At 41.5% G+C, this 11,558-nt stretch overlaps 1 protein-coding gene across 1 annotated transcript; it reads right to left on the reverse strand.

Annotated features, from left to right (window-relative positions):
- Positions 1–1,993: 1,993 nt before the first annotated feature.
- Positions 1,994–10,390, reverse strand: dll1.L (delta-like 1 L homeolog). The gene is made up of 11 exons (XM_018263063.2): positions 9,740–10,390; positions 9,047–9,349; positions 7,778–7,838; positions 7,358–7,615; positions 6,222–6,282; positions 5,896–6,026; positions 5,608–5,777; positions 5,043–5,259; positions 3,644–4,433; positions 3,419–3,533; positions 1,994–2,725 (listed from the first exon to the last, which is right to left on the reverse strand). Exons 1-11 carry the CDS (start codon positions 9,791–9,793, stop codon positions 2,720–2,722), a joined length of 2,166 nt encoding a protein of 721 aa, XP_018118552.1. The 5' UTR covers positions 9,794–10,390; the 3' UTR covers positions 1,994–2,719.
- Between the last annotated feature and the right edge of the window lie 1,168 nt (positions 10,391–11,558).

The raw sequence follows: 11,558 nt of genomic DNA on the forward strand, positions 1-11,558 counted from the left end.
TTAATTAAAATTCAATATACCCATACCTATACTAACTATAGAGTTTAGTATCACAATAGCCTTTGATATTATGTCTGTCCAAAAAATCATCCAAGCCATTCTTAAAGGCATTAACTGAATCAGCCATCACAACATCACCCGGCAGTGCATTCCACAACCTCACTGTCCTGACTGTGAAGAACCCTCTACGTTGCTTCAAATGAAAGTTCTTTTCTTCTAGTCTAAAGGGGTGGCCTCTGGTACGGTGATCCACTTTATGGGTAAAAAGGTCCCCTGCCATTTGTCTATAATGTCCTCTAATGTACTTGTAAAGTGTAATCATGTCCCCTCGCAAGCGCCTTTTTTCCAGAGAAAACAACCCCAACCTTGACAGTCTACCCTCATAATTTAAGTCTTCCGTCCCTCTAACCAATTTAGTTGCACGTCTCTACATTATACAAATTTGTATATTATTAACTACAAGCTCCACAACAAACAAAATGCAGCAAAGTATGCTAGTGCAATTCTGAATTTTAACCTCAGTATTTTGTAATATATTTGTAGAGATTGCTAGGAAATAGTAACACATGGGGGAGGGGCGTTCTTTTCTCATTCTCACATAGTATACAAACGCTGCAGAAGTCAAAACCTTTATGCATAAAACAACAGTACAAACTGAATCTCATGGTCCAGACTGGCCATGGCATATTAATGAATGCAGTAACATAAAGCTGCTGTTAACTACGTCACCCAGAATCCTCAAAGAGTTAAAAGTTGCATTATTTGGAAAGAAATTCTTGCAATTATCTTTATCCTGAAAATGCTATTGTTGTGAGAAGATATATTCTTGTATATACATTCAATGGCAACAGATTCTGGTAGTTCCACGCTAAACGGCTAAAGACGGTAGCAAAGTATACGCCCCATAGGTCATAGGTCTAAGAATAATGTAAGTGAATATCAACTGGCTATCCTGCTTTTAGTAAGGTTGCCAGATTATTTGAAAAATTACAAGCTGCTTAGCAGCTCCACTATGATAAAATAATACCAATGGAAGGTTTTGAATGAATGCCTGGTGGGTAGAACAGCGGGACAATAATGTTATCCTGTGTTAGATATTCCCCTTACAAATACCCCAGTTAGCTTTCTATTCTTTTAAAGGAATGATATTCCTAGGGAATAGAAATGTACCAAACATATATGTTAAGCAGAAAAATCTTGAGCGTCCACTGTGCATGCACTGGCAGGCTGCACTGCTGTATCAAATTTGAAAGGAATAGGTATCCTTGTCAGGTGACCCTGATCAAGTGATGCTGAGCCTTGAACATTAGTGATGCATGATTTCTCCTGCGTTTTTGGAATACAATCACTAATCAGTAATTAGCTTTGATTGACCTTGAGAAAATATACTAATAAAAGCAAATACCTGATTTGTTACCACCAGTCACTACTATGAAGCACCCTATGCCCATATTTGTGTTTCATAGATTCTGTTGATATTGTACAACTGTGTAGAAACATAACCTATGTATAAAATAAGATAGATCTTCAATGTTTATTTATTGACTCTTTCCATATATTTCTGCACAGATAAAAAGCAAAAACCGGATGACTAAATGGGGCTCACTTTAATCTGTAATGCTGATAAGCCAACTGCATGGCGGTTATTTCACATAGTGTTCCACATTGACTTCAATAATGTTACCATGTGTATCTCACATAGCATCAGCTAACACAAAGGTAATGAAATGGCAACGTTGTATAAAGGGACCAAAAGCATGCAGGGTTGACGCCAGAGATACTACACCCACTCCTCTGCCAATCACAGTGAACCCCCACCAGAAATACTGTTGAAGTTACATGGGATGCAAAAGTCTAACATTATGGGTAGGAAGAAGGCAAAGTACTGAAATTACATAAGTTGGTATTTCTTGGAAGTACCCTCTGCATCATTATTTTGTGTATTACTTGTCACCATTCCTAATACTTAACACACTTGTAAACGTCAAATGTATTATTTATAGTATTTATTTTGGAAAAATAGTTTAAAAATTACTTCCTTCATTAACAAAAAAAAAACAGTAGAAAAAATCAAATACCATTTGCACAATATTCCATAAATACATATATATATACAAAAAAAATATATAGTCACATAGACCCGAAGTGCCTTTGTACATATTTAACAAAGTTTAAATTATATAAAAATGAACATCACAAATACTTGAGCTTTACAAATATCGTAAAAATAGTTTCACAAGTTCAAAAAATAACATGCATTTTTTGACCTAGTAGAAAACACCTTTTAGTATAAAAAAGAAGCCATTGAAGGCAGTGACTGTCTGTAGTTTAGCAACGGAATGGCTCGAACGAATCCAAAATTTACACCTCAGTCAGGTCACCCTTCTTCTGACATATGTTGAAGTCCATTCATTAAATATATATATTTATATATATATTATAATAATTTAAAAAAAGCAACTGTCTATAGTGCAATGGAGAAGTACAGGAAACGGCAGTGCAACAGTTTATGTCTGGACACGGAGACTAGCTTGCGGTGTCCATATTGTTTTGCAGTCTTTTAATTTCCCCTAATTTCAGTAGAGAACCAGCTCAGCCTGAATTTAGTGTCTCAGCAGCAGTCAACAAAGGGATATCCCCTGACTCTTTCACCAGCAGCATTCACATGGGCGTCAGCTTTGAATAACTGACAAGAACCTTGTGCTGTACAGCATCCGTATTACACCTGTGAAGGAAACAGAAACATGCTGTTAGCCAGATGTGTTGGCAGGTGTTTGCATGCACGTGCATTAATGTGATACACTTCTAAAGGAAATCCCCCCCTAAATGTTCTTATCCTTGGCAAATGGTTCGGTGGCCAGCTGTTCCATTTAAAGAAACAATGGCATTTTAATGTATCTTGCTATGCTATGTAACCAACAAGAGAGACAGTTTTTCTAATTTCCACAATTCCTTTTACAGATTATACTATAGAGATATATTTAGTTGATCAGGGAGCACAAACTATACTGCTTCTCAATTTTTCAAAAGCAGAGTTATGTATATACATATGGGAATTCTGTTGCAGCAGCAACAATCCTATTAGATCAATTACTTTTGTCCCAGAACCCCCACTGATTACAAGTTTCCAATTATTTAGAATATGCTAACATATATGAACACACAGTATACACACTGATGTTGTATCATTGCATTTGTGATATCCATATTTATAGGGACTCACTTTAATATTTATTGTGACTTAGATTGTAACTAAATAAAAATATAAATTACAATATTGACAAAGCCACATGTGTATTTATTAGTCAGTAAAAAATAAACACAGTAGGGGCTTTTATTCTAGATCTAGAGTAGTAATATTTATTTAAAAAACTACCAACAACTCAATAATCATATTCCAATGGGAGAGGATACTGACCTCTGTTGCAATGATGCATTCATCTTTCTCATCTGATATGACATAAACTGACTGATATTTTGTGTCTTTTGACGTTGAGTAGGCAGAGTCTGGTCGTCTTCTTTCTGAGGAATCTCTGTGGGAATGAGACAGAGAGCACATTAGGCCACTTAATAAAACACAACATAGAGATATAAAGCGAAGGACAGTTCAGCTCTTTTTATAATGAAAGGTCAGAAGATTTACCTCTTTGAGTGTACTGAGTTTACATCTTCTGAATCAGAGTCGTTTGAGCTGCACTTAGCTTCACATTTGCTACGCTCTTCTTTAGGTGAATCCTCATTCTTCAGTTCGTGAACTAAATTGTAATCCACAGAAGGGTACCTGGGCTTGTAGCCATTTTTTTCATTGTTGCTTTCACTGAGAAAGTCTATTTTCTTGTTTGTGTTTTTGATCTGAGTTGTGCCTATGAAGCTTACAGAAATGTCTTTTTCTCTTTGACAGTTGGCCAGGTTATTCATTGTCTTGGACTCACCACGGCAGGCCTCAGGCTGATGGCGTCTCTTCTGCACTCTAACCCTCACACAGACAACCACAGCAGCACAGCCCAGCAGCAACATCAGCACCAAGACAATCCCAGCACAAACAGCAATCCATGGGAACTGTCCACTTTGCCCTTCTGTGTATTTTTCAGTCAAGTCGACAACAACAGGTTTCTCTTCAGGAAGCAAGAACTGGCAGTTGTTACCACCATAACCTCGTGCACATTGACACACATATCGATTATTTCTCTCATGGCAAGTTGCACCATTGTGGCATGGATTGTGCTCACATTTGGTAATAGGCATACTGCAGTTCTTCCCAATGTAGCCAGGGGGACAGGTACAAGAATAGTCATTAATCCCATCCTGGCATGTACCGCCATTCTGGCAAGGGAAGGAAGTACAGTCATCCAGGTTGTCATCACAGTTCCTTCCAGAAAAGCCTTCCTGGCACTGACATATATAGGAATTTCCAAGATCTTCACAGCGAGCTCCTGAAACACATATAAGCAGTAAATCGTCAGGCAAAAGCACATCAGTGAGAGAAGCAGTACAATTACATATATCAAACTGTAGTCCCAGTGTCAAAATATGTAAACAAATGTTATACCCTACATTCCATGTAGACCAATATATTGTACAGAAATTTCTCCTTTTCTACATAAAAAGTATGGTTACTAATTTTGAAAAAAAAAATATATTGTTTACACATTGATCTTTACTCAGTGTTTCTTCAGCTGCTGTTTTGCTATAAATCCTAATTTTTGAGTGATGCAGTCCAACAACAGCTGGAGAGCCAAAGGTTAAAAAAACTTGGCTAAGTACAATGCAAATGCATATGCAGGGGGTGGTCATTTTCTAACACCCTCTTTTTCTATTATATTTTAGTGCGGAGGAGTAAAGTATTTCCCCTTAAACATTGCAGGGCTGTTTTTTAACATGGTAATTGACTTGTTCAGAATCGTTTTACTGTATATGTAAACAAGGGGTTTCATCCTGTTTATAGCAGCTGGTGCTTAATATGTTTTGTAACCGTTTAAAAAAAATTAAATGTATGCTTATTCCACAGAAGGAGAAGAATATAATGTAACCTGAAATCTTACCATTGGCACAAGGATTCGAGCTGCAGTAATCGATTTTCTTCTCACAGTTGAAGCCAGAGTAACCGACAGGGCAAAAGCAGATATATCCGCCATCTGGGTTGTCAGCACACCGGCCTCCATTAAAGCAAGGGCCGTCGGCACAGGTCATAGCACTGAGTTCACAGTTTTTGCCATAGAAGCCTGGTGGGCAGGAACATGTATAACTGTTTTCCAGGTCCTATCAAAACAAAAGAAATGGAACTTGTAATACAAGCCACAGGCAGCAGATCTGAGTTTCAGCTCATACTGATTAACCCTGGTTATGCATAATTACTACATTCAGCCACACTGCTCAGAGGAAAATAAATGCTACAGAAGTCTCCCATGTTAACTGACACTACAGAAAAGAACAATCAATTCCATTCTAGAGTTATTTGTATACTAACTAATTTTACATTGTACAGATAGTTCAAAAAGCTAAGTGCATAGCGGTTCTAAATTGCACATTGGGGATTGGGCATTAACTGTGTCCAGTCCAAAATTATGTTAAAATTAAAATATGTTAAAATTATGATAAGCAACTTACAGAGCAGCTGCCTCCATTCTTGCAAGGGTTAGCATCACATTCATTGACTTCGATCTCACAGTTGGAGCCAGTGTACCCAGGACGACAGGAGCAAGTGTAGCTTCCTTGGCCAGTGTTGGTGCATGTGGCTCCATTTTCGCATGGCTTGTGGTGGGTGCAGTAGTTAAGATCTAGAGGAGGCAAAGAAGAAAGCATTATATTCAGAAATCCCCACATTACTTATACATTTCTTACTGTTGGTTTTATAATGCCCATTTTATGTATTTTTTTGTTTGATCATAAGCTTACCTTGGTTACAGAAAAGTCCTCCCCAGCCTTCTTGGCAGTTGCATTGCCATGGCTGCTGGCAGGTGCCATGCAGGCATCCTGGGTAACGAATGCATTCATCACAGTAGCGGCCTTGCCAACCCACTCTACATCTGCAAAAAGCAACAGGAGCTTGGTTAAATACTGGCAGAGGCAGCAGTAAAAAAGTCACATCCAAAAGCACTTTGTGAAGATGTCATCTCTATAACAAGGGTGCACAGTACATTATTATGTAAATAATGAACTTGTAATGATAAAAATAACAAAGGGTGTGCATACAGAATATATCAAAATAAAATCTAACTTACTTGCATTCCCCAGGCTTGTCACAATATCCATGATGTTCATCACATCCAGGCAAACAAATTGCTGCAATAGAAAAGAAGAGGATAAGCATGGCAGAAAGGCACAAACTTTCTTACATAAACACATCTAAGTAACACAACTTAGTCAGTGATGCGGCTGCCTGGTCTAATGCCTGGGATAATCTCTGCAGGCTGCTGTGTTATTGATCTCACTTGGTAACTTGGTGCTTTGCTGGTCACTTGCAAACAAGCAGACTCCTTAATACATTTACACACAGACAAAAGAGAGCTCAGAAACCACATCTCCCCTCCCCCGTTACACACACTATTTTTCTTCTCAGTGAGGGTCAGAAGTCTTTTTCCCCCCTAATTCTATACACACTCGGTTCCTCCCCTTAATATCCCAGCCAGTGTGTGCAGATAAGAGTGGACAGCTGGTGTGCAGGGTGCCAGTACCGGACAGCTGCTCCATTGTCTATTCTCTCCCAGCAGCTGCCCTTCTGCAACAATACCCCACTCCTTTCAGCCAATCGCTGGCAGGGGTGCTGCATTTTCAACCAATCACTGGAGAGATCTAATCTATGGCACACGTGTTTTTTCTTTGCAAACTTTTGATTATTATTATCATTCAAATAAATGGTCTAAAGTTCTCAGAAGAAAGAGGGGCACCAGGCTCACAAAGGGGAGAAGGGGGAAGGGAGTTTCTTGCTGCTCCTCTCGCTTAAAACAAACTTGTTAGGCAATCAGGGCACATTTTACACAGCAATGTGACACTGGATGCAGAAAAATAGAGTGCATCACTCCCCCCCCCTCTCTCCATCCCCAGAATGAAAAGAAGCTGGTCAATGTGATTAATGAGATAAGCTATGGGGGGAAAACTCTTTATATAGCAGGATAATTGAAATAAACCAGGCAAAAGAAAGGGAATAATTAAGATAAATTTGCCACAACCCATGTGAAATTGTACTAGTTAGTGGTAAGAACATGTAGTTTTGCAGCTAGACCTGGCATTCTCTAATTATATGTGCATTTTGGCTGTTGCTCTGCTAATATGCTAATTGACTGAAAGAAACATTAGCAAGTGTTAATCTCTCAATGGCAACCAGTCTCATGCCCTTACTTGCCCCATCAGGACTTACGTTCTGTGCAGTACAGCCCCTTCCATCCAGGATTGCACAATTTCTCTCCTTTTTCACCACAGGAAAAATGGCCGAAAGCATCATCTCTGGGGCGGCAGTAGTCAGAGCAGCCCTCCCCATAGTAGTATTCATCACACACAAATCGGTAGGAGTACTTCAGTTCTGTTCGGTCGCTGCTGTGCAAATCTTGGGACCACTGCTCTCCAACAGTCAGGTGACGCTGGGTGGCAAGGCGACTTATCAGACGTTCTGGGTTCTCTGAGAAAGGAAGCAGAGAAAGTTCCATATTATTTATGCACGTATTCTACCTGGCATAACATATTTAGTTAGGTTTAGGGTTTATACAATTTGTTTTTTCAGGGTTATTGTGTATGAGGAGGGTTTTGGAGGGAAAAGGTGTAGATTTGTGGTGCATCTTACCTGTGTTTAAATCATCAGCAGAATCAGCGTGTATTGCTTCAATGATAAGGGAAAAGGTACCCTGTGTAAATGAAAAAATAGCTTTGTGTCAAAAGAGGCATTCAAAGATATGTAGGAAAACATTGTTCTGTGGCTATGGTGTCGCTTCCAGGTGAAGCTGAGAGCTGCCCTGGCCAACTACATGTTTGTGCTTCTGCTAAGGAAATGGGTGGATCTTTGTACTGGTTACTTCCTGGTAAGTGTATTTTTATTCTGCTCTGTGTATTTTATTAGTCAGCTCTTTTGATTCCCTAGTGGTAGCTCAGAGAGCATGGAAGATCACTGAGTCAATTTAAGAACCTAATCTTGCTGCAGAACATTACATCGGGAGCATAATGAATCATTTTAACACCTCTAGGGGGAAGGACGGTTTTATTCTATCTCTCTCTAAAAGTACAAAATAGTGGCCTGGAAGGGCTGCTGTCATTCATCTCTGCCCTTAATTTCCCCAGTTTCACACGTTTGGGGATAGCTGTAAAATGGAGCCCTTTGGGAATTTCACGTTGGGCTGACAATTATACAACAGCTTCAGAAGACAAGAGGAGGGGAGCCGGCCTAGTGGCGTTTCCCACACCATAACACTTGTCCCCTTTAGAAAAAGGAAAAGCCGGGCCATGCCAAATAACACTTTCCCCCCAGACAGCCCTCCCTCCCGCCTCCAATTCACATACAAATCTCAGCCTTTCACTGGACTCCCGGCTGCTAAATATCCCCTTGGGTTATATAGACACATGCCACACTGGAAAAAAATATACAAGCCCTCGGGCAACTTTTCAAAGTGGCACCAATAATTCAAGTGTTTTCTATTCGCCTCCTGTAATCTCTCCCCGCCCTGTAGATGGTTTCGCTATTTTTTTCAGGGCTCTGTTATCTGGGTGCTCTGCATGGACTGGAACCACCCTTTCCACCCCACGCTATCGCTCCAGTTAAGTGCTACTTGTTGTCACTTGAGTAACCAGCGCTAAAGGCAGCTACATAGAAATCCCCCATGCTGTGCCAAACTCCTGTATGAGCAGAAATCATATAACTAGTGATATGGCACACAATTACCCCGGGATTCCCATTGCCTGGCACTGAACCCAAAGCTGCATGTCACACCATTGAAATACCCACACCCTGGCACTGATCACGAATCTGCCTAGTACACCATAACCCAGATATTCCCATAGAGTGCAAATTTAGGCTGCGGTTCCCTATCGCAGAAGACGTGCGGTTAAAAAGTTTACTCACAGGCCATGTGAATCCAAAGGGGAATCGGATGGGGTTGCTGAATGTGGGGTCCGCATTACTGCTCTCCGGAACAACGAAGGAGTTGGTGCCCAACACGGGGGTGACTGCGCCGCCGTAAGTACACGGAGGCTCCGGAGACACGTTGCTCTGGTAGTGCTTAAGGCAGATTCTGAAGAAGGTCTTGCATTCGCACCGCTGCAAACTGGCAAGCGACCCGGGTCGGCAGCAGTTCATGTTGCCCAGCAGTCCCTTCTTATTCACAAACTCCTGCAGCCTGAGCTCGAAAAGTCCGGAGCAGGATATCTAGGGGACAAACAAACATCACAAATGTAGCGTTTAGTTTTCTACAAACTGCTGTCGCACTCACCAGCATTCAACAAAAAAACGCACTGAAGATCAGATATTCTAACACCGTTTATCTGACAGGTCAGTCACACGCTGACAGCACTTATATTCTATCTTGCCGCCTAGACTTTTATAAACCTTTATGGTGGGTCTTCTAGCTACTAATGAACTATAATTCCAGCATCTCCCACAGCTCCAGGTTGTCGGGATAGATGGGATTTTCCAGTTCACCAATAGCAGTAGTCTATCAGCATGTTAGAGATACCACTGACATCTTTGTTTCTTTTACCTAGCAAAGAGGTAAAATTTAGAATTCAGACACAAATATATAAATCTAATGGGGCTTACCTGGCAGAGCACGGCAGAGAGGACGAGAAGAGTCAGCATGCGCTGCTGTCCCATGTTGTCTGATATGCGATTGCGCTACAAGACGCAAGCGGCTCGTCCCAAACTACACTGCAGCAGTCGGTTCCCTGCGTTCTTTCTTCAAGCTTCTTTTTAGATCCGCCCTTTCATAGAGTGACTTTGTGAATGGCAGTACAAAAAAACCTATGAAAGGTGAGGATTAGCCCCAGGTAAAGGCTGCGAACAGTTCGACTCTGAAACTCGACTTTCACTTGTCGCAATCCACACGGAATGAATCAGTTCGTTAACAGGTCCATTGGGAAAGCAAAAAATCTGCCCCTGACACAATCCAAATGTTTAGAGATATGGTTTATTCTGTCAATCCCGAGTCCAGGCAATAATTCCAGTTATGTCTCTATTTGTCTCTCTGCTCATGAACCCAAAGGAAAGAAAATCAGAATAGAAAAAGCAGCAGATGGCGAGTGTGTTGCTCTCTCTGTCCCAGAGGTGTCAGTTTATAAGGAATCCAGTGTGTATCGGTGCCGGGATGGGAACTGAAGCTACACGCGTCCCTGTCTAAGTCCCTTCCAGCCCTGTCTGTCCGTGTGTGAATCAGGGAGTCTCTGCCTGTCGCTAGCCGCCTGCGTCTTTATATCCAGCCTGCCGCCTGCATGGCTAATGACATGCAAATGAGCAGACCCCCAATCTGGACAACGATGTCACAAAGGAGCCACTTTTTTTAACCAAAAACCCTCCTCTCAATGGATCGCCAAATGGTCTGTGAGCTGTAAAATGTGCAACCTCCCTCCTCCAGCCCCCTCCCTTCCCCACGGTATGTACATAACACACATAGAAAGAGAAAAACATTTACATTCCTGAAAATGTCTAACATAACCTAGAGGTATCTTTATGGTGGCAACACCCTTTCTATTCTGCCACAACCTGCCAGCTACCCCCACACTACACCCCCACCTTTCACCCCTAAAAGAGGAAACGTATAGGAGAGTGCAGATATTTTATTTGATGTTAAATGATCCTATCAAGGTCAACTCTGAACTCACATTAAATAATAGATGGTTCCATTAATACTAGGACTAGACCCAGTGCAAGGTACTGCGGGGTTACCTGTACCCCAATTGCAGGTGCAAACCTGTACACAGGCACGGGGATTGTCATCCTTAGCAACTTCAGATCTTCCTTTATTTTCTCGTTATTTTTCACTCTACCATTCACTTAGACCCAAGAGCATGCAATCGAATCGTACACGTTGCGCGGGCGTATTCCCATTACAAAAGTGACTTGATTAGTGCAGGCTGCCCACTTTGTATGCTCAGAGCCAGCTGGCGGCGAATATAGGAGTCCCAAGTGGTTATTAACAGCGAGGTAATTCTAATAGGCGACAAATGAGCGCAATCGATCTGCTTTTTTTTTTTGGATAGTTAAAAAAATTCCAAGCGAATATGTATCGTGATATATTACTCTGCCACACTGCGACTGATAAACCTGACCCACTGGTGCCACTCACCACTGCGCCCAGCACTCTGATCTATTAAGTTTACTTGTGTGCACTGCCCTAATCATTTCTATTCCATCACTCCCCCCACTTCCCTAACTCATCCCTTCCTTAATACCCCCTATGGCTACTCCCGGCCCCTGCCCGAGCCCGTCCCTCTCCCCAGCAAAGAAGTGAGTTGGGTGTGTGGCGCTCGCGTGGCTGTCATTAAGGCAGTTTGTTATTGTGCGAGGGATGAATGAGTGGGGCCTTTGTGCTCTCAGCTGTATGGTAATGCGCCCAGCACCTGCTCCAGCACAATACACACAG

This window comes from Xenopus laevis, chromosome 5L (genome assembly GCF_017654675.1).
Source record: "Xenopus laevis strain J_2021 chromosome 5L, Xenopus_laevis_v10.1, whole genome shotgun sequence".
Classification (NCBI taxonomy): Eukaryota; Metazoa; Chordata; class Amphibia; order Anura; family Pipidae; genus Xenopus; species Xenopus laevis.

Bases quoted from the DNA above. Each gene is read 5' to 3' on its own strand.
- dll1.L (XM_018263063.2), bottom strand. From the start codon at position 9,793: ATGGGACAGCAGCGCATGCTGACTCTTCTCGTCCTCTCTGCCGTGCTC. The intron at 6,283-7,357 runs GTAAGTCCTGAT...TTTCTATTGCAG, and splicing joins GGGGCTGTACTGCACAGAAC to CAATTTGTTTGCCTGGATGT. The intron at 5,778-5,895 runs GTAAGCTTATGA...TGCCTCCTCTAG, and splicing joins AGGACTTTTCTGTAACCAAG to ATCTTAACTACTGCACCCAC.